Source organism: Prinia subflava, chromosome 1, assembly GCF_021018805.1.
Source record: "Prinia subflava isolate CZ2003 ecotype Zambia chromosome 1, Cam_Psub_1.2, whole genome shotgun sequence".
In the NCBI taxonomy this organism is placed as follows: Eukaryota; Metazoa; Chordata; class Aves; order Passeriformes; family Cisticolidae; genus Prinia; species Prinia subflava.
The window spans coordinates 110,420,484-110,444,602 of NC_086247.1; the positions used below are offsets into that span (position 1 = coordinate 110,420,484).

Consider the following 24,119-nt stretch of genomic DNA (forward strand, 5'->3'; position numbering starts at 1 on the left):
CAACCCATACCAATGACCATTCCCATAGTATTTCCAGTTTTCTTAGAATTTACTTGAAACAGATAAGAGTCTGAACAATCCTTCTGCTCTGCAATACAGTTCTTTTAAATTTTATCATTATTATTTCAGGATACACAGCTTTTTCTTGAATAGTCAAGACCTATCTTCATCAGGAGCCTCATGTTAGACTTTGTGTTCTCTGATGACAAATATAGACTATATTCTAAAAATACATCCTGAACCAGAGAGATCCATCATTATAAATAATGCAATTAAGAAGATTCAGAGGATTGTCTGCACTTTCCAAAGTGGCAGTTACTTCACTGAAATAAAGAAGAAAGTTTGTTTTGAGCTCAGTCTGTTTTGATAATGCAAGCTATGGTTATAAAAATCTCCTAACATTTTGTTCAGACTTACTTGTTTGAAGCGTCAAGTGAATAAATATTAAGTAATTGCACTCTGGCATGCAATTCTGCAGAATACAGGATTCTTCCTAGGGCTCAAGGCAGGCAGTCATTAATGACAAAAGCACTTCATAGTGAAGAATGGTCTTTACAGAGGGTTGGTATTCAAACCATAGTGAAACCTCAACCAGATAACAGTGCAAGCAGCCCAGCTAGTGTTTTGTTTTTGGTTTTGGTTTTGGTTTTTTTGTTGTTTTTCTTTTTTTTTTTTTATAGTCTTGATATTACTGAATATATAGCCAGAAAGGGAGTGAGATAAGTCAACAGAGACTATGCTTGGTGCATACACTGAGGTTCAGTGTGGTAGTTAGAATGAGGAGTCAAGGGGATTAATGATTCATTTGGGTCACGTAGATAGCCAAATATTTTGGTCATTAAAATATGTAGAAATAAGCTTATAGTACTGACTGTATTGTTGTCCTTTACCTCTATACTATCAATAACTCAGAAGTGAGAGCAAATAGCTTTACAAGAGAAGACAACCCAATAACTGTGTGGGAGGCTAACCACAGCATAGCATGGTTTAGTATTATCTGTCTTTTCCGAATCCTTCTTTCCAAGCATTTAACTGAACGAAGTGAAAATTAGGCCTTCATTTAGCAAAAGGAGACTTCTATGTGTTTATTTGATGAGTATTGCAGGTTACTCTGCTTTTTCATCCACATCTTCCTTTACCAAGAAAGAAGAGTTTGTTGTGGATAATGGATTGAGAAAGCTCTCTCCCACCACCATATTACAGAGGATACAGAAGATTCCCATGTAGAGCTGCTTGTATCAGTAGCCAATGATCTCATCTATACGCAAGTGCAACATGCTGTGTCTGAATTGTTCATTTGACTGCCCTGGAGGAGTCTGACTGCAAAAGAATTTCCGTATACAGATTCTAATAAAACAAGTGAAGAAGCTACAAAAAGTACAACAGTAATCCACTTATCACACCTCTTTTAATCTTAAATGCACATCTTTCAAAAATTATGAACAAGGTGTAGGCTTCACATCTGCTTCAGCTCTTGCTGCTTCCTGAAGAGCAGCCAGGAGAAAATGTGAGAATGCCTTAGAATGGAAAGAATGAAGGAGCTCCACTTCCAAGAAGTACTGGCACTGTCCTCAGAGAGCTCAATAGTTGTGGGTGTTATGGAATTTTGCTAGTCTGCCTGTAATTATTGATCCAAATGCTTGTATATTAGAGAGTGGAGAGCTTAACTGTTTGGAGCTTAAATTATAACCCACATTTATTCTCATCTTCCTAAAGAAAAGATTTTATGATCAGACTGCCTGTTACAACTTTTCTTTCCATAGTTTTAGTTACAGGGTAGATGAGCTGGGAGAATTACTGTGTCCTCTGAAGTCAAGGGCTCACTGTAGGAAGACAGCAAGAGATTTAGCTGCTGTAAACAGAGCACAAAGAAATTACCTTTTTTTGCCATGCACATGACTGCAGCTAAATATATCCAGAGACAAAGCCAGGACAATTTATTTTGCCTCTATCTACTTTGAATTGATAAATGACATTATTCTGCTCTCTACAGATTTTTGAAAAAGACCACTGGAACCTCAGTCTACAGGATGAAAAAAACCTGACAATGCACTGAGTCTCAGGAGAAAAGATAGTGTCATTCTATTAAGAGAAGTTACAGAAATTAGCAAAACAGACTTAGTCTTTTTAACTGTCATTCCAACTGTGCACATGATCTTGCAGGTCTTTCCAGTGCTCTAATCCCTTTGGAGGTGAAGTTGCCTAGTCATAGAAGAGACCATGTAATGTAATAGCTCAAGTGATACGCTATTATTTCAATAGCAACTCATGTTTATCTGTTTGAGTATCAATACTTGGCAATTTCTGATGAAGAAGCATTAGTGTCTAAATCAATAAAGTTAGCTGTTTGTAGGTAAATGTCCATCTTTCGTCCCCATCTGTATAAGAAATGCAGAAATGCAGTAAGGACTACAGTAGTTTCAACTCTTCCATGCCAAGAATACAATCCTATGCAATATTGCTGACATCCCCCTCGGCATGGATTTGTATGGGTCAGGGCTGTGTGCCTAACAATAAGTGAGTTTCTGCTCTCATCATCACTCTCAAATTCCAGCATGGTAAATCATTAATATTCTTTGTAGAGTAGAAGTTTTAGCTGCTTTTTTTTTTTTTTGAGAAAAATTTAGAAACATACCTCTTGTCTTGTGGGGTTTAATCCAGACTTCAGAACTTTTGGACTGAATAGTTTGGGGTTTTTTTAATTCAAATAGAATGCATTTGTCATTCTGCTTTCTTACCATGGCTAAGAAAATATGTTACAGTGAGAGGAAATAATGTCATTTGGATCCAGTGTGTCTACATTACTGGTACAAACGAACATGAGTGCTCCTGGCTGATATTACTCTGGAAGTCAGATGCCTATTCTGTGCTGACCCACTGTGTGCAATATTCAAGCCAGCAAACAAAGAAGTTCCTGAATAAAATCAGTTCAATGAGAGGAGGTTGTTGCTTACTGAGGTAAAAAGTGCTACATGTGCACTACTGTCTGCCATGGGCACCAGAAAACCCTGCTGCAGACCATCTAGTTGCTACTGTAATTATTGTAGAGACAGGTGATGTCACTGCTAGAGGGCAAATTGAAGAGCTTCATGTCATTAACTTTATTCATATCAAAGCAGAAGTGCTTTAAAATCTCTTCTTACAGAAGCAACAAATCTGAACATTTACTTTTGTTTGGAAATTCTAGACATACTGAGAGCTCTATTGTTTTTCAATAAGATAAAATGGCAAATGTTAAATTGTTTCTTTAAAGTACTTTATCACAGTGCCACAAGTTGCTTGGAGACAAGGTATTTTCTAATCACAGTTTGCAGATTATACTAAGCAAATTGTAAACATACCTGAAAAAAAAAGAAAAGCTATGTATACATGTACTACCTTTTGCTCCACTGGAGAAATTTTACTTGATTTGATCACAGCAAGACAAAAAATCTTTCCTATAAGTGAGATTCAGGGTCTACTTGACTAAGGTATTATGTCCTTAATGTACCCTCATTAATTCTGAAGTTACATCATCTGAACCTGTAATCACATTCTCTGTAACTTGTGTTCACTGGATCCTTTCTAAAAGTGCATATGCATTTTCAAGTATGACTATCTGTTAGCAAAAACATGTCCCTACAATAAAACTCCTTCCTGACAGCTCCTGCTGCAATAAGAATTCCCTTATCTTTTGAAATTCTTTGTTACAGCTTAGGCTTAATAAAGCAGACAAGATGTCTCAGGCATTTCACATTTTACCTTCTGTCTGAATCTACTTCTTTTTGTAAGAATCAATCTTGGGAAAACACGTCCCATTCTGCTTCTCGAGAAGTGTAATCGACTGATTTTCTAGTATTTCAAAACTGGTTCTTACTGCACATTATCAGTCAGTACATCTTCATTTGTCAAGCATCTGACTTCCTCTAATAAAAAACATAATTTATCCTTAAACGAGTACTGGCAGCACTGTGGCTGTGGTAATGCAGAGCTCAGTATCAGATAACCACTGACAGTGCATATATTTATTTTTGTATATATATATGCACATACAGGAGCCAGGGTGAGTTTTTCAGTTTGTTCTGAACTTTTCCCCACTGTGAGTACACTTCTAATAGTAACCAAGCCAGCTCAGGCTTGTTTCCTAGAGCTGCTTTAACACATTTGACTGCAATATAGATATTCCTTCAAGTTTTTGCATGAGGATCAAAATGGCTAGTTACAAGCTGAAGCTTGTACATCTAAACCATCTGATTTAGGGACAGTCTTTCATCTTTTTCACAGCTTTGCATCAACTTGTTTTACAATAAAAATCCTGAACATGTAAGACTCAAATCTACCAGTTGATATTTTGGTATTAATATTATGATATTTCCTAAAATAGATAAAAATGGAAATGTCATGGATACTACTAAAAGCTTTTCACTGAGTGAGAAATATTTTTCAAAAGGTGGACACTTCGGTAGCTGAAGCTGTTACAAGAAATGCAATGTTTGGGAGGTGCTATATTCCCACAGGCATGTGTTACTCTGACTTATGCTGTTTAATATATGACATTTAATATCACTATATATAATTATATCACATTTCAGCTGTAATATTAAGGGCTGATCTCTAGATCACTGTCTCAGTGATAGCTTGCTGAGGCTCCTGGACTCCTTGTTGCAACCCACAGAATGTGAGTGAAAGTCAGTCCAGAAGCAGTGTATTCACATTGCTGTGATGCTATGTCTGAGCTAAGCAGCTCCATCCCTCAGCTTTCTCTCTTTCTAAATATCAACAGGACACATAAGCTTGAACACATTATATCTGATGGGCTGACCCTGCTGTTGGCACTTGTTTGTATGGCTGTCTTGATTTTTGAAGAGACTTCTCCATGGTGTTGTAATTCACAGTATCCTCTGCAGGACTGCAGGATGAAAAAGTCTTGATTCAGTCTTGAAGCATATGACAATAAGTAGGATTTTATACAGCAATATTAGTGCTTATTATGCATATAGTTTGTGACACCCAAGAGCAGTTACAGAAACACATTCCCTGACATAAGAAGCTTACAATCTAAACAAAATATATTGCACAGAAGAGATCAACATACAAAAAGCAGAATCATTGTTTTCTTACTTTAAGTGTACATCTTGCTAACATACAGGATTGTGAACAGAGCAAGGAGTTAAAGGAGTTATTGTGATTTAAAATAAAAGATATTTAAGAGAATGATACCTTGAGGAATTATACTAAGAGTGTCTCAAAGAAATGCAGAGCAAAGGATCATTCATGACTGGGAGCTCAGAAAAACAGGAAAACAGGGCAGCAACAGAAAATAGATTTTAACATATTTACTTATCCATATTATTGAAGTTACAGACACTGACCAAGATGCTGTTGCACTAAGCTTTTTGTTTGATGTCTGGCTATGTAACAGATTATCCCAGTTCTACTAATTTCCGTGAGAGCTGTAGAGGTGTAACTCCTTTAAAGAGCAGGCTGAAGACTTTTATTAGCTGAAGGCCAAGGTCAAAACTCATGCATAGATTTGCATGAATAAATCCAGGAACAGTATGTCCAGATGCTGGTATGAGTTTTTTCATACAGTAATTGCAACTTCTGCTCACTAAAACTATTTTCCTGTGCATCAGCAAAATAGCCATTTATAGGAAGTAAGACAAATATTACAGAATGCAGTTTTGAAGAAAGACTTGTTGAGCAGCAGAGGGCTAAATGGTAACAGGCAATATAAAAAAAGCATAGGCAACAACATTCCTTCTCCCCACTGGTTGATGCAAGATTGATTAATAGTAGTAGTAGAATAAAGACATAAATTGGAGTAATTCCATCCATCCAGTAATTCCTAAAATAACATGTTTCAACAGTATTTCTCACTTCAGCTGTGTAAAATTTTAGGAGCTAGGCCACAGATACCTCAGCTGTTCAGGTTTATTGAATAAGCTTTGGAGATTATTTTGACCAGAGCAAACTGATGGATATCTGCAACTTCAAGTATTCTTTGATGTCTAGCTGCTCTCTCTTTCATTTCTTTACCTCCACTTTAAATGTCTTGGTAGTTGTTTCTGCGCCTGCAGTGTCCATAATGATAAAGGAGGTAGAGCAGTACAAGGTTAAAAATGGACAACAAGCCAACAGCAACATTAAATCCAATAAAAATATCTGTGAAGAACAAAAAATAAATGGAAAGGGAGTTAATAAAAGACATATATGTATACCATTTTATATGCAAAGCTAATAGTCTAATTACATGTATATACAATGGAAATATTTCTGGCAAGATCACATTTACTGACATATGCAACACAACATATAATTCAATCCTAGAAATTTATAGATTGCTTCCTGTGCATAGGTAAATCTTAATCCCAGCTTTCCATAGGGCAAGAGGGACTATGTGTAGTTAATGGAAAAAGAAAAATAGTTTCATCAGGGATCAGCAAAATGGTGAATATATGCAGGGGGAAATAATGGGACTATTGAAAAGTAACATTTATTGCCTTGCTCTTCTCCTCCCTCCCAGAAATAATATTCAGGCAGGAAGAGGTTGTCATCTCTCAGCTGTTAGTAGATCATGGATCAGCTGCACTCAGTACAACTGCAGAAATAGATGCACAAATCTTACCATGCATTTGAAATTCATTTTTGTTTTGCATTTACAGAGAGTCTGATGTCCCCAACATGAACAGGACCCTCGTATAAGCACCCGCATCCATACTTCTCTTAGGCATTTTCAGCAAGTGGAGATCTGGTTTTGACCACAGTCTTTAGGCAGCTCCTTTTGTGAATATGCTAATTTAATTTCTACTGACATTCCTTGTCCATAGTAAATCTGGCCCACACTTAAATGGAAATCTATTGATTGTGTGGAAGGTACAAAATTCAGAGCCACCAATAAAATATCTGCTTCCATGTCTTATGTGGAAAATACAGAACTGTTACACTACCTTTCATTTTGTCTTTTCTCCCACATTCTTTTGACCAGTTTTCTGTAATCACAGGAGAAACTAGTTCAGCAAACTTTTCAAGTGGACAAGAAGAGGTGCACCCTGGCAAGGTGAGGAGATAAGGATCCTTTGAAGTGTCGTTCCGGTAATGCATTTCGATGCTATATTGCCTGATTAACAACATTGAAAAGTGTTTTAAAAAGAGTTCTTAAATAGAAGATTTCTGACTTTGAGACAGCATATTACAAATAGGCTCTAACATCCTGCTTTAGAATCTGGTCTCCAAGAGTGGAGTATTTGTGAAAGATATCTGCAAAGCCCCCTTTGCCAAAGCTAGTTATTTAACAGCACAGATCACCAATCAGCTGAAAAAGATCCTTCTAAAGGCTCCTTGAATGGCACCAGCACTGGGTTCTTCTAAGCCAACTGGCTTACTCTGGGAATTATGTCTTGGAAATATTCTTGCTATCACCTAAAGGATCAGAAAAAATTATTTTACCATTTTCTTCCCTCCTGTAAGGTTTGTTTTGCCTCCTCTTCCTGTATTTCAAAGCACACATGCACATCCAGAAAATGTAATTTTCCCTAGCTTTAATGTGACATTGTGCCTATGGGCTGGTCAGTGAAGTATCTATTTAAATCAAAATTGTATCTTCTCACAATATTTGATAGAAAAATGGTTTTGGGGAAGAGGGTAGCAAATTCTAAACACTCTTTCTTGAATAGATAAGAAGATACTTGCCCATTGCTTTCTTGGTAGAGTTCAAAAAACTGGCAAGCAGCATATGGTGGCAGTTTTCCATTGAAAATATTGAGAGCAATCTGGAGGGCCCCAATTGTGGTGTCATGCTATTGGAGAAAAAAAAAAATCCATCCTTTACAGTCAATTAAGTAAACTAGCATTCATCCACAGTAATGAGACAAGAGTAGAGAGGAAGTGGAAATCAAGATAAAAGAAAATCTGTGTAAATTTGACCATAAAAATATGTTCAGCATAATTCACCATTGGGAAAAACATGTTAACTGATTACTACAGACTGCAGGAGGCATTTCCGAAGAGTTACTGCAGTATGTGTCTTATGCCATCTGGCAGGATTTTGGAGACAGATACTGAGGGAAAGCAAGATGTGGTTTGAGTAATAAATCCAATTTTTCAGTCCATTTTCTCTTTTCCTTCCTTAGGTAGTGTTTTTTGCTCCAAGGTCAGATTAAGGCAGCGTAAAGTAGTATAATCTAGGGCATTTCAAGTGAAAGTATTTTTTTTGAGGTAGTATACCAGACAAATAGTTGTCTCCTTGCTTCCACCTCAGCATTTTTTCAATCGTTCCTTCTGTTGGACTCATACAATGAAATCTTGGTTTGGCTTCTATTTTTATTGGATCAGTTACCCACCCACATACAGTTTCTTCATCTACCCGTTATTCATCTTACCCGCTTTTGCAGGGATCCTAGGAAGAGGAGCTGAAGGCAGGAAGTCCAAACACTTTGGTGCATAAATTTTGCAAGCATCTTTAGATATATATATATATAGATATATATATATAGATATATATATATGTGCTAGACCTATTTATATTATAGTCTAGCAGCTATGGTTTAATTATTATTCAGGTTCTGGAATTTTTTAGGCTTATCAGTATCAAAAATAACAGTATACTTGAACTCAGGGTATTAAAGCAGAAGTGAAAAACCTGGATGTACTACTCTTTTCTTTTCAAAAGAACATGATACTACTAGAATCACATAAAAAGGACAGTGAGAAAGATTTGAGGTATCAAGTAATTTCTGTAGGAGAAAAGATTAAATAGGGTAGGACTCTGTCTTGGGAAAGGAAATATGGAAGAAGAGTGACAGAAAATAGTAAATTTATTAGAGACCCAGAAAAAGTGAATAAAAGAGGGAGTATTTTTTTCTTTAACACACAAGTAATTGTCACAAGATGTTACAGAGTCCAAAAGTATAAATGCATTTAAAAAGTTATTAGGCATGTTGATGCAAGACAGTCTGTCAAGAGATACTAAACACAAGGACAAATTCTGTCCCACAAAGTCCCTAAGACACAGATTGCTGGAGGGTTTTATCACTCTCTGCTGGTTTTATTCTCTCATTCATCCCTGTCTTTGGCCCTTGTTAGGGACAGAATAATGAACGAGCTAAGCAGATCTTGGCCTGATGGAAGTGGCCCTCTTCACCCTCTTAAAAAAATAAAATAATAATAGTAGTAAAAAAAAGAACCCATAGAAGAGAGGGTTGGAGACACAGCTGAAGTTCTGCTATGTGCCAGTATCTTTGGAGCATTTCAGGAGAGATTCTACTAGTAAAAACTGCACCATTAGGTTGTAGGAAGAATGAATGATAAAATATATATTTTTTCTTTGCCAAATATAGTTTAACTAAAACTGAGATGAGATCCATGCCTATACTGTGTTCTTGTACTGATTGGTGTTCAGCTTGTTAGCTGAATGAAACTGTATTATATTATTCTTTCATTTAACTTTACTGGTAAAATCAAAACAAGATTTATAAAAGATTAAAATACTCACTGCAGAGTAGACCTCCATTTTTCTTGGTTTTGAAGAATTGACAGCTTGTTTAATACTGTTTAAAATAGTATTCACAAGGACACCTTAAAAATGGAGAAAAGGGGAGTGGAAAATGAAGGTATAATGTTTGAATGGAAACAAAAAAGACAAAACATTATGAGTATCAAATGTAAGACATCTACTAAGGCCTCATATACATTTTTTTAGCTTACTACATTTTTGTAAGAGAAGATATTACAGAGGAGAAAGATATGATTCATCATCCAGGTCAAGTGAAGAGGCAGGATTCACAGGAAATCATCTAGAACCATCCTGAGAACTGGTGATAATGACACTTTGAATAATTTTGCATTATTAAACTTACAGGATGTTGCATTATCTCTTCCTTTCTTAGAGCTATACATTTTTTGATTTACCTCCTTGTAGTCGGGATTTCTCTTCTGTTTTATGAACCCCAAATAATGAGAATAAGGACAATTCTGCCAATTTTTCCATCTTGTTGATTACATCTTCAGTGGCCCATACAGGGAGAGTGTAATTGTGAATACCCTAGTGATAAAGGAAAACAAAAGAATGTTTCTAATTCACTGTTTTCCATCATCCTGTCATCTACCCTCACACTACTTAGTTCAGACTTTCTGAGGCTGTCCTGCAGTTCTGTGCACAGTGTGGTTTTACTCTGGAGTATGCCCTAAACACATTTTGTAGGAATGGGGATCAGCCTGAAGTGAGTGAATGGACAGAGCGGAAGCACCTCTGTGAAGGAGATTCCTTGTAGGTATAATGTGTTCTTGCTAGAGACATACATGTCTTTGGTGGGAAATATTGCAGACAAATGTCTTCTGCTCTTCCTTTCTCTGGGTCTTCATGTTATAAATATCTAATTTTTTCTGCCTTTCCATGCAGTTGTCCACATGCCCAGTTCTATCACTGGGCAACTAGAGACAAGTGTCACTCTCCAGTCATGTAAAACAGTGACAGTGTCTCATCATGTTTATTTACCTCAGTTTGTAGAGATATGTTCAAAATCCGTCATGCATTTCTGGTAATGACTGGGACCAAATGGAATTATTCCATGCTTGGGGTCAGTTTGGGCTTTTAACTGGTAGCAATCCCCATCTCAAAAATTTTTGACTGTTAGATCTTTCATGATCTCTTGTGTTCAAAATCTTAAGTATTTTGATGTTTACCTGTTGATAGTTTAAAGCTAATAATTTCATTTCTCTGTTAAAAATCACAAATATATTATAGCCCTCATGCTGAATAATTCTATAGCAGCATTTTGGGAAGGGGGAAAAGGGAATAATGGGAATGATAACAGTTCTTAAAACATGAAATGGAAATGACAGTCTCCCAAATGCAGGCCATGTTTTTCAGTTATCTTTTACCAAAGCACTAAAATATAACTCAGAGTCAAAATAAAACTAAAACAAACAACAGCAACAACAAAACAAAACAAAAACCAACAGCAACAAAAAAACCCAAACAAACAAACAAAGAAACACAAAACAAAACAAAACAACAACAACAACAAAAAATTAAAAAGAGAAAAAGAAAATGTAGGTGAGAATACAACTCATTCCTGTGAAAACACATTGCCATGGTTTAACTGAAACCCAAAGCTGGAGCTATATTTTTCCCTGGCATCTATTGATTTATTATTACCTCACAATATAGAGTATCATACGTATTCCAGAGCTGGAAATTGTCCAGTATTTTAAGGTGATTTAGTTCAAGCCCTGTGTTAACTGCCATTGTTTGTAGAAAATCCTGTGGGGAGAAAGTGAAAAGTATACCACAAATACTCAATACATATGGAACATACATGCAGATAGATTTTCTCACACCCAACCTTTTCACAGAATTTTCACAGAATCACAGAATAAGCTGAGTTTGAAGGGACCTCTAAGGATCATTGAGTCCAACTCCTGGCCCTGCCCATAATATCCCACCATGTGCCTGAGAGAGTTGTCCAAATTCTTCTTGAGCTCTGTCAGGCTTGGTGTTGTGACCACTTCCCTGGGGAGCCCAGTGCCTGACCACCCTCTGGGTGAAGAACCTTTCTCTAGTATCTAACCCAAACAGGGGTTTAATTGTTTCAATTTGTTTTTTACATTTTAACAAAAGGAAAAAACGCAATTCCATAACTTCTACAACCTAGTTGCCTTCCTTTTTCTCACATCTTGGGTGTGGGTTTGTTTTCTTGTTTGTTTGTTTGTTTTCTCTTACCATGTATGGCTGTATTCTATTTTGAAATTCTTTAGATGTTTGTGTTTCCTGCTGAAGTTCATCAAAACGAGGACAGTTGGGTAGAGGAAAATTCAGCCTCTGAAACGTGAAAAGCAAAACAGAATAGTTCTAAAATTATCAACACCCCTCTGGTTTTTCTGTTGCTGAGATTAATGGTGTAATTTTTTTAGACAGATTCATGGCTATGCTAGACCTACTCAATAATTGTTTGTTTGGGTACCTTAATCATTAATTCAGTTAACATAAGTGATTGACTGTGGTAACTTGACTTTTCCATGGCTACTTGTGTCTGTGATAGTTTGATTTCCCTCAATTTAACTGATTTTGGCAAAAAGAAATTGGACACATCTAAAAGCAATTTGGGGATTGCTTTTAGAAATGAGTCAGGATCCATGATCAGAAATTTTAAAAAGCTACCATTTCCCTCTCATTTTCTGCATTCCCCCAGATGTAACTTAACTCTGCCTGGTACTGGCACCTGAATTGCTTCTCCATCTACACATCCAGGTCTCCTCTCTTTGGAATAAGCAGTGGATTATGGTAAGCATTTTAAGTACCATTTAATGGACAGAACATGAAACAAGAGTGACAAATTGTTCTCCTGAAATATCAAAAAGCTATGAGCCTAAGGGCTTTGTTCCTCTTTAAGGATATGTTTCACTTTTAGTTACTTCAAGTGTGTGCATTACAAGCTGACATGATACGTATTTCATCTGAACAACATGTAAATACATGCATCCTTCAAACTCTGAGCTCTGGCAAATATGGTTTATATCAATTGCAGAAAGAGAAATGATACCTGATACAGCCATGGTGAACAAAACAAGCTTGTGCTGGCTCAGCACTTTGTCACATCACTAGGGCATTTTTGACCCAGAACTAGTATTATCCTATAACATTAACAGACTACAGTCCCAGAATGTCTCCAGTGGGAAGCTGGCAGCAGCCACCAACTGACCCTAGCCCACTTTCACTTGAATAGGTTTCCAAGGGCGCAATTTTTCTGTAACAGCAGCACACTGGAGGATGAAAGCTCAAAGTTTCAATATGAAACTGGGGAATGTTGTTTAATTACACAATAACAAATGTTTCTCTTGCTCTGTGTCCTAATTGTGCCTCTCTAGGTGTTACTAATTAAGCCACTCCCTTTGGCTTCGTTAAACAGTGCTCAGTATTGTTGCCTGTCAAGTCTTGATAGATCTCAGTGGCTTAAAAATAAACTGTGATTATGTTTTTTTACAGGACTGTACCTGGCTTCAGTTCTCCACTTTGTGTTGCTTGGGGCTTGAAAATACCTTCAAACATCTGCTTGGTTTAACAAGGAAACAATGTTTTTTTTCCAGGTGGTTTGCATTATAAAAGGCATTTTGTGTTGCTGCAGAGCTGTTTTTGAGAGCTCGATACCCATTCCTAAAGCAGCCACAGAAGTGATGTAGTACTAGAAACTCCTACAAAAGAGCTTGCCTTTCTCAAACAGGTTATTTCATTGCACTATGATTCTCCTAAGGGCTTTGAGGTATGATATGGCCAAAGCTCTGACCACTTTGTTACTTTTCTGGTCTTTTGGTGAAAGAACTTCCTCTGGTGTCCCCTATTTAAATAACAGTGACAGTGTTCTTTTCTGTTTATGAACAGAGTTAAGTTTCTGGCTGAATCACATGTTGCCTAATCCAGTTTGTGAGAACTCTCTCTCTGTACCTGTTTTCAAGGGTGGTCTCCAAGAATGGAGCAATATCAGAGGGAGAGAGGTGGACTCACCCTAATGAGTGAGTCCATCCTCTGATGCTGGTGACGGCCAGTTATGTAATAGGGGGGTTTGTACAAATTTCCTTAACATCAACTTCTGTCCTCAAAGCCAGAACTAAATGAGGCTTTCTGTTATTACACTCAATAGCTTTTTATCCTTGTTGGCCTTCCTTACACAGTCCTTGTCTCAAGAGCAAGTGAAATTAGAATCTAAACCTGAGTCAGCCAGAGAGACCTACATGAAGTAAAACTTCTACAGGACCTGTTATTCAGGCAGGTCTACTCTTACGATCTGCAGGAGAAGTGCTAGGGTTTCATTAAATGTTTCTATAGCATTGAGCATAAAAGAGCCCTTGTCTGTAATTAGAATGTTTAAGTGCTAGCAGAATAGGAAAGTAGTAATTTTGAGGTCATTACAGTGGCTAGTGAACATTCAATTCCTTGAATAAACTATGGAACAAACTTGCCAGAGACAAGGTCTGCCTAGTTGAGTGGTGTTTAGAAAAACACTCGTTTCCTGTAAGGATTTAGGGCAGCTTCCCTAGAGTACTATCCATAAGTGTTCTGGTCAGAAGAAGCGACCTTGGAGAAAATGGTAGTGTGTGTGACAATTCAGGTATTCCACAACTACGGAGGGAGGATTTTCATGTAGCTCTTACAGTTGACCTATGACATACTTGTCAGCCAGTAGCTGCATTTGATATTTTCTATTATATTGAACTATTATATTTCTATTATATTAATTTAAAAAGCTTTAAATATGTTTTTTAGCTATTTTCCTTTTTTCTGTTCTTTTGCTTTCGTGAAAGATTAAGACTTTATAGAATGCTTCTAGTCAGTACTCACCTGCTCTGCTGTTTTTTGAAGAATATGAACTGGAATGGGTTGCCAGAGAAGCTCAGGGTTCCAAATTTGGCTGCTAGTTGGTGGAAAGAGGCCAGAAAGATATGACTGGGCACTCATAATGGTGCGATCATAATCTGTACTTTGGATGTAAAACTGAAAATAGAATGGCAAAGAATTAAAGATAAAATGGAAACTATAAAATAATAAGGAAATTTTACCCAACTTGTCAATACTGACTTTTTGTTTTCCATTTTTAATATTTTTGCATAAAGTCAAAACAGTGAAACCGTAACTCAGCTTTTCAGGGCCCTAATTCAGTTTCACGAATGGAGTTTCCAAGGCATCTTTTAATTTGGAATCTAACCCTCAGACCGAACTGAAGTAATAAGAAAGCGCAATTTCAAAGAAGTACATTCTCTGTCTTTTGAGATTCAGAGGAATGTTGATACATGTAGACATGGGGATGTGATTTAGTGGTGGACAGGTTAACAGTTGGACTTGAAACTCATAAAGATCTTTTCATGGGAATGTGATTTAGTGGTAGACAGTAGATTAACAGTTGGACTTGAAATTCATAAAGGTCTTTTCCCACTTAAATGATTCTATGATCTATCAGTGATATCTCAGAAATGTTAAAGCACTCAAAAAACATAAACTTCCCTCGGAAGCATAGCAAAGGTCTTTCATACCTTCCCATAATGCATGCCTCCTGTACAGACCAAAATGTTAGAGGGATCTATCCCACAATGGATCTGTACTGTATGATAAGCACATCGAAACAGCTGTTAGACCTCTCTGTTATAGGAGGAGGTATGTAAGTGTGGCCTATCACATGACTGGATAGTCATTTGTCTTTCAATGGGGTAAAATAATAATGGATCACGGTGTAAATTCCCAACTCATTCATCCTAGAGCTGTTCAGCTTGGGAAAATTAGGTTGTGGAAGACCCAAACAGAATGTAAGAGCTGAAAATTAGACTTTATTTTGCTTTTTCACCTTGATATCAGTCTGACTTTCAAAAATGTTCTTCTATTACCTTAATTTCTCCATTAATGAAATGGGTATGATCATGTGCTTTTATAAGTCCATAGTTCTGCTATGCCAGAGAAATGTGCTGCAGACAGATCTGCTCTATACCTCTTGCCGGTTGTATGTGCTGTTCAAGAAGCTGGAATATCGTCTCCTCATGTACTGCCCAAGTTCAAAAAGCTGCTGCATTCCAGTCTGTAAGGCAAGCATATGGGTGACAACTAGTCAGACTTGTAATGTAGAAGTGGTTTTTTTCTATTTTCTTTTTTGTTGTTGGTTTTGTTTTTGTTTTTGTCTTCAGCAATGAGCTTTTAAGTGATCATTAACTGTTTGTGTAACTACTGTTATTGTGGTTTAACCCCAGCTGGCAACTGAACACCACACAACTGCTCACTCACTCACCCCTGGTGAAATTGGGAAGAGTAAAAGTGGGAAAGCTCCAGGGTTTGAAGACAGTTTGATATGCAAAGCAAAAGTCACATATGCAAGCAAAGCAGAACAAGGAGTTTATTCACTACTTCCCATGGACAGGCAGGTGTTAAGTCTCCAGGAAAGCAGGGCTCCATCCCAGTTACTTGGGAAAAGGAATTACATCAAGCTGAATGTCTGCGCCTTCCTCTTTCTCCTGTTTTTATGTTTTATATGCTGAGCATGGCATCATAGGGTACAGTAAATCTCTTTGGCCAGTGGAGATCTGCTGTCTCCTAGCTGTATCCCCTCCCTACATTTGTCTGTGCACCCCCAGACAAACTCAGTGATACAAGAAAGAGAAAAGCCCTTGAATCTGTGTAAGCCCTGCTCAGCAGAAACAAAAACATCCCTGCATTATCAGCACTCTTTCCAGCACAAACCCAAGGCAGAGCCCCATACCAGCTCTCTGTCAGCCAAAACCAGAACAACTGTGTATGTTGCAGGTGATTTAGAATTTTTAACAGAAATGTTCACTCATATCTATGAAGAAATTATATGTTCTGAAATGCTAAGATTGCAACTTCTGCTACAGAAAGGCAATGCCCCTGCTTCTATACCAATACCATTTCCACAGTGCTGTAGATCTGTAGACACTAATCAACATTGTCCTTTACAATAGATGTCATTTAGTGACAGCTGAGAGAGGATGATTGACAACTTACTATTTATCATTGTCATTGCTCTGTTATTTGTTCAACTTCATAAATTTGTGGCTTGTATTTCATGCCTTAAGTAGCATTCTTCCATCTTTGCCTTGGTGTGCCTGCAGTTCTCTTAGGTTGCACACTGTCTTTTCTGTTATTAATTTCTAAAGCCTGAGCTGAACTTTTTAACTTCTACCTGTCGGAGAAGTACATTCCTATTACTGTTGCTAAAATGATAGGCAAATAGCAAAGAGCTCTCAAAAAAGTCAGTGCCAAAGCAGGAATATCTTCTTAGTATATAAGCTGGTAGTAAGATCATAATGCATTGTTTCAGTGTCTGAATTTTACAGATCTTTCCAGCCTCCCTTCAAACTTTAAACACTGAACTGTCTCTGTTTCATACTTCTGCACCCTGACAAAGTGTTATTAGGAAATGCATTGGCTTCCTTTTGCTCCAGAGCTTCATATGTCAAATACAGTCAAAGAGCTAAGGCTTGATGTTGAAATGCCAGTGCAACAAGTAGGTTCAGTGCATCCTAGTGAAACTCTGGGATGCAAGTGGCCTTGTTAGAAGACACATTGTCCCCCCAGAAGCAACCTTCTCCTGCAAGTCTTCTCTTGTTTTGTGAATTGGTGGTTGTCAGTCCAATGATGAGGTGTGAACTCCTCATTTGATTTGGTGGGCAGGTGTCATGCCTTTACCCTGTCACAGAGCTCAGGACTTAATGTCATTAGAACTTCTTCAATGTTAACAGTACAGTGTTTAAACTTGCCATTTATCTGAATGCAGACACACTATCAAGAAATTTTTGCTTTTAGGAGGGTAGTTATAAAGCTATGATGAACAAGATTTGAATTTAACAGTAGCTGAATGAATAACATTGCAAAATGTTTATGAATTACTGGTATTGGTATTTGCTGATAGCAACTATCAGAACCTGGGATTTGCTTATGCTTTTGAGACACACACACAAAACATCTTCCCACTTCCTCTTTTAGTAGCATTTTTAAGTTCTTCTAAGAAAGTCAACATACCTTGGTGAGTTGTCCAAATCCCTGGGGCCATTCGCTTTCTTTGTGTAGATCAGTTGGAAAGTTTACAATTGGTGTTCGGTCACCGTGTCGGAAAAGCTGACAATGTAAGCAATAAAAACCCCTTGAGTTCATTACTGTTAACACTCCTTTCTTATCTAACTGGAAGTCAGGCATACATTATACTTCCAGTGTCATTTTTCAAACGAAAATATTGGAGAGTCTGCAGAAACCTGGTCAAGTGGGATATGAATACATTCTTTACAATCAAGAATATGTATAATTATATAGGAATTAGGTGGGCAAAAGCCTGATGATTCTTCCTCCTAGAACATAAAATTAATCACCCAAGATGTTAATGTTGGGATTGTGTTCACTAGGCATCTAGACAGGAAATATGACTGAATTTTGGAAACTCAGCACTTCTGAGTATTAAACCAGTTACTGACATGCTTAGATTGGTATTTAGTTATTTTGTCATAGACACTTGAAATTTTTTAGTAACTGTTTTTTAAAGCAGTATATTTAAAAGTAATTATATGTACACATGGATCTTATGCTCAGTTTCTCAATCATCCTGAAATATAAAGATGAAAGAGTATAAACATTAACATTGTTAGCTTACTTAATTAATACTTAATTTATTAATACTTTTACATGCATATATATATATTTTTTTTTTTAAAGTCTGTAGGATTTTATTTCTATCAAATTAAGGGAGAACAAAGAGTTTGGATGCTTTACTATCCTGGACACTCCGGCATGGTGAGTATTAGTGTGACACATTCAATCATATTATTTTTAATCAGAAAAATTAAATGAACCTTTTTGTATTTTTATTCCAGTGTACAAAGGAAGTTACAGCCCTAGATTAAAAGGTTCTGAAAAACTGAATTATCACCTCTAAGCATATGCTTTGTGGGCTTAGAAAAATTAAATCCACAGAAGTTTCACATAAAAGGAAATGCTGTAATACAAATTCACAGGGCTTCAGACAACCTTCCAGGATGCTGACCCATTTCTTGGAAAAGTTACCTTTGCTTATCAATGTTCCCATCACCAACTTCATTCCTGACTTAGCACAATAAAATGACAACGTAGCAGCATAGTACATTTGTTAATAAAATGACATTTATGCCCTAATACCTCAGTGGTACGTAACTTGTTTATAATTAATACTCTCCATTGCCTCATTAAGCCACATCATTCTTGCTCAGACATCAGAGAGGGTTGTACACACTAGTTAGATTGCCACTCCCACTGGGAGGTGTTTCATGTTTATATTTTTCAAAGTAAATAGCAGTGGTGTAACTTAGTGTTTTAATTAAAATACACACCCTTTCCATCATCCTCTTCTACTAATGCACACGAGCCTGTGCTAGTGCAGGTACTTCAGAATGGAAAATACTGTCCATTAAAGGCAAATATAATTAGATTTCTCCCTCTGTTCATTTTCTACAATAGACAACAAAGTCTGCTAGAGTATAAGTTACCATTAGAACATGTAGAAGACTGCTTATTACATTTTCTGTTTTGCTAGTTGAATTTCACTCTGTGGCCAACCTGAAATGAATATTTTGCAGCAATTCAAGGAGGATTTTTCACCCTCATCATCAAATTTGTTGTTTGGATTTTTAATCCTCTGTAAGTCTCTTTTCTTACTAACTTGGAATCTCAGTTGGTTCTTTATAACAATTTCTCAGTGCACCTGTATTGAACAGGAGAGTAAGTAAAGAGCTACATTGTCTGGTGGCTGATTCAGTTGAGTGCAAGAAAAATGAGTGAGAAGGACTTTTGTACAACTGTTCATTTCCTTATGTTGATGTACATAGGTGTCAGGTAGGATTCATTAGTTTTTCTGGACAAGAATGAGGGTTAAATTCCCAGTTAGAATATAGTTGCATCCTCTGTTGTTAAATTATCCAACTTCACAGAAAAGCATTTTTAAGGGTAGCTGACAATTGTTCAAACTGACTAACATGTTTAAATGACTGATTTTACATATATTTTAGGCAATACTTAACAATAGATCGACACTTGCCCATAAATATGCCCTCTTTATTAGTGAAAAATTACTGGCAATGTGTTAGATTTTAAACACTGATTTGTGATTTTTTTATTTAATGTATTACATAACCCTGAGTGTGTCACAAGAGTCAGAACAGTCAAGCCCTAACAGCTTTCAATAAGCCAGAACAGAGTAACATTTTACCTGAATAGAGATTAGTGTGCAAAAAGATCTAGATCAAAAGATATACTGAATATATGAGCAGGAGATATAAAGAAAAATATGTTATTTCTTTTTAACCTTAAGAAATTGAAGGAGTGGAGGATGTGCTCTTCTAAAAAGAAGCACAGTTTTTTTAAGTCCTCACAAAATAGGAAATAATTCAGCTCCTTGTTCATATTTATGTACCTTCATTGCACATAAATATGTCACATAAATATGATATGAGCACTAAGCTGGAAGCAGCAAAAAGGGAACAAACACTTAAAAAAGCAGAACCTTGTTTTTAAGAATTGAAGGACAAAGCTTCTTAGCTAACTGGTTTTTGTATGTGCTTAAACATTCTTGCTACTTCTGAAAATGACCTTGCTTCAGCAGCAAATGAAACAATGAACGTATGAACAACCATTTAACCTGAAAGACTAACTTGTTCACTCACAGCTACATCTTAGGAGACTTTTCCTAAAATTTGAAACTGTTTGTCATTAGAACACCTGATAGGAAAAGAAAGTGTATCCCTACAGATCTTGCCTTACTCATCAATATATGTTTCTCAACTCTCATAATTTCAACTTTGTTAAAAATTAGTTGATTCTTCAAATTAATTTGAAAATATGTGTACTGCAGCATTTATTTTTCCTGGCCTACAGATTGCCTTCTTGACCTTTCAGGAGATATAGAACATGGCAGAAAGAGAGAGGAGGAGCAAGGACACATCATAAAAAGTAAAAAGATACCAGAAATCAAGAAGGAAGGGATGGTAAGGGGAATGTACACAAGAAGAGCAAAGCTGATCTGTTTGGTATATTAATTTTGGCACTCCTTTTGAAGTGCTTCACCCTATCTCAAAAGCAGTAGGTGAATAATTACCAAATCCATTACCCTCTCCTTGCACTCTGGTACAGCTTGAATCTGATTTGGTGTCTGGGTTCATCCATTCACTCTTGGTAACTTTGTGAGCACGATCACTTCATATGAAAATGGTCACATGACTCACACTTTGGCCAGCATTTGCTTCCATTGTTGTCAGATAAAAAATCATATTGGAGACAAACTGGTGCAGGAGAGAGGGTGCACTGAGAATATGGCATATGTAGCATACAAATATATACAGAACATCTTCATTTAGAAATGCCATGAATTACAGCAAAGTAGCTGTCTCTGAGTAAAAGTGAGCCTCTTGAAGACACTTTTATTGACAGACTTAACTTCAAACAAAAAGATTTCCTACTTTGAAGCCAGCAATAGGAATGAAGAAACAAAAGTGAGGTGAAACCATCATGCTGCCAGTTTAGGGAAAACAGAGATGTAGAAATACTGAGCATGTTTAGTCAAGGTTTCAGATGGCTTGGCTTGATTAGCCAAATCACGCTCCGAGATAACATGCTCAGTCAACGCTTCCTATCCTGAGTTACATACAAGAAGAAAGACATAATGAAACCACAGTGCCTCAGACACCACACCTCTTTGTATATGTGACAGGTGAAATGTGTGTGTGCATAGAGGCAGAAGGTCCAGGTCAGAACTTCTTTCAACAGAGCCAATATATCAGTATTTCATTTCTACTTGGGTGCCTGATTGTCCTACATATTTCCTATTTTCTTCTTTCTTTAAATTTAAAGTTTGAGTTCTTTAAGTTTAAATTCTGCCTTTAATCTTAAATTCAGTGCATAAGAGTTATAATAAAAGCTAATGTTTACATATAAGAAAAGAAATTTAAAAAGCATTTTGACAAACTGGCTTGCATTTTAGCTTTTCAGAGAAAAGGTCTTGTGGCCAATGATGAAAACACACAGAATTCGCACAAAGTTGGAAGTTGTGAGCAGAGAATGAGACACCTTCCCAGGCACAGCAGAATTCTAGAAGTGAGGAAAAGCAAACATTTATCTGTGTTTCTTCTCCCCTGCAGATGTATTTTATATTGTGCAGTTCTGCTAAGGAAGTTTTTAAAAGTCATTATGACAATTTTCACAATGCAGTAATACTCCCAGGTGAAAACATAGTAACTTACAGGGGACAGCTGGACAATGGCTATTGAAGTGTGTCAGAAAAGTGCCTTTAAGACTTACCTCAACTGTAGCAATGCCCTCATTATATCCCATCATATCAGTGATATATTCTGGGGTCAGTTCCTATGCCATTTATTTATAGTAGCAATTCTGTTTCTATGAAAATTCAATCAGTGAATTCAGAAGGTGAAATTCAATAGAGCATACGTAAACCATGCCTTGAGAAAAAACATGTATATGGTGATAAGATTAAACCTATTGTAATGTTTTATGTGTTTGGTCAGCCTAAGCTAAAGTAACAGGATTAAAAAGAAGACAGCTTAAATTTACCTACTATTTTAATGTTTATTGTTACAAGCTACCCTAGATTTTGGATAAGAAGCCTCTATCTCCATAGTGGTAAACATTTTCAGTAACTTTCTGCAAAACCTTTGCTTCTCAAAACACAGTAACAGCTACAATTCAATAAAAATCTCATTCCTTTCAAGGAGTTAATGCTCCAAGGCTTGCTGACAGCCTGTTTTCACCTGTGTGTCCAGTTCTCCCTGTTATCACTGAAAAAACATGCAAGTATATTTCTATATACAGAATGTTACTGGAATTAGCGTCAGGTCACTGCTGTGTGTGGTGTCTCAGCAGGAGTAGGAACTGGTTTTTCCTGTGCACTCTGGCCTTCCTCCAAGCTGTGCATTCACAAAGCAGCCAATAGATGGCTGTACATGAAGTGCTTTGTCTAGAGTCTGATGATATGTTTTGGACACAGTATTTCTGCCTCGTACCTGTCTGCACCAATAATGTCTCAAATAAAAGCTGAAGGAGAAGATCTTCAATTGCCTATTTATAAAATTTCATTCCAATTCCCTCAACTTTTTACAGAAAATATTCCTTTGGACTAACTATGCTTTATCATTATACTTTTAATTTTAGAAAACAATGAGAAGGACTATGGTTCAACCTTCATAATCCAAAGTATTACATTGCATTAATCCCTCTTTTTCTAGAGGTATTTGGAAAGTGACATTGAAGTAGTGTTTAGGTACTTTGAAGTAAGAAATGGCCCAGCAAAAGAATTATTACGGTCTGTTTTCAGCTTAACTGAAGTCAATGCAACATGTCTCTCAAATCTCTTCTTAAAAGTGCTTGTCTATTTCTGTTTCTGAGTGTACTGCTGGGACAATTCAGTTATTGTGAAATGGAAAATATTCATTTTGTGTGTTTATGTGTGGTAATTTCTGTAATGTCATAAGCTTCAGCTTCCAAGCATAGAAGAGGTAATCCATAATCACCAGCTCTCACACTATGCATTGGAGTGTCAGCTAAACTAAGAAAGAATAGGTAAATGTAGACTTTGCATCTCTCAACTCCTCTGCACTATGCATCTACCACAAAGTCAGTTATCTTGAAATAATAACTAGAGATTAAGAGGTTAAAATTCTAATAACTAGACACATTTTTATCTTCCTTTAGGTAAGGTCTTTAAACTCAGTAAGCAAAAGGGCAGCAGTACTTATTTCTAAGTTTCAAGACAGGCAAAGAAACTGTCCACCTTGTCTGATTCAACAGACATGTAATTCTGTCCCTTTATTCCCCACAACAAAACAGAAAACAGATCTACTTACTACAACCACAAACTTCAGTTCTCTTGCTGCAGTAGTCTGTTGAAGCAGAATGAGGATAATGTGCAAAGACAAACACAGGATCCTAGACAAGTTGGGAAGCTGTATCACACCCATCCTGACAGAAGAGGAAAAAAGATTTTGTAGCTCCAGCTGCTGCTCAGGCTGAACTGCAAGACGTCAGGCTGTACTTTCAGAAGGGGTGGAACAGCTGCTGGTGCATTCCAAGAGGAATGTTGTGTGACTACGCAACAAATTGCATTGCCCTTTGTTTTCAAATTACTGTTTACATTCTTTTTTAATCAAATCATAATTCAGTTCCTTTTTTTCCCTGTAATATTTTTCTCTTTTGGAGTGTGAGGATGAAGTTAAAATACAAAGGAATTGCTAAGCATTCCTAATGTTTCAGCTTACCTGTTCTGTTTTGACTTCTTCATGCTTGGAATTTTTCTAAACTATAGCATGGCCACAAGGATGAACCAAGAGTCAGGCAATATTGTTTCTCTTTGCTGCTCAGCTAATCCACTCTTCAGCTTCCTTCCCTTCCCTTTTTTCCCCCTCTCCCACATTATCACTGTGAAATCAGAATAATTATTTAAAACAACATTTCATGTGGGTTAAAATTACCAGTCCCTCAGACAAAATGCTAGAATAAATTTTGCGACAGGTTCGTTCTTTAACATCCTTGCTGGGCAGTTATTTGCTCTTCCATTTGTGAGTGTCAGTTTTCTTTTCCTTTGGGGTATTCCTATACTTCCCCTTTGTAACTGCTTATG

General features: G+C 36.8%; 1 protein-coding gene across 2 annotated transcripts; it reads right to left on the bottom strand.

The window, feature by feature from the left end:
- Positions 1-1,059: 1,059 nt before the first annotated feature.
- Positions 1,060-23,558, bottom strand: LOC134555855 (prostatic acid phosphatase-like). Of its 2 annotated transcripts, XM_063407864.1 has the most exons (12): positions 23,347-23,558; positions 17,495-17,590; positions 15,453-15,539; positions 14,315-14,467; positions 11,702-11,800; positions 11,138-11,242; positions 9,889-10,021; positions 9,473-9,555; positions 7,672-7,778; positions 6,930-7,099; positions 6,019-6,144; positions 1,060-4,888 (listed from the first exon to the last, which is right to left on the bottom strand). In XM_063407864.1, the coding sequence occupies exons 1-11, from the start codon at positions 23,458-23,460 to the stop codon at positions 6,026-6,028; spliced, it is 1,266 nt and encodes a 421-aa protein (XP_063263934.1). In that variant the 5' UTR covers positions 23,461-23,558; the 3' UTR covers positions 1,060-4,888; positions 6,019-6,025. The 2 variants fall into 2 exon arrangements, with proteins under 2 accessions (XP_063263934.1, XP_063263924.1); XM_063407854.1 differs by having other exon boundaries at positions 1,060-6,144; positions 23,347-23,557.
- Positions 23,559-24,119: the final 561 nt, after the last annotated feature.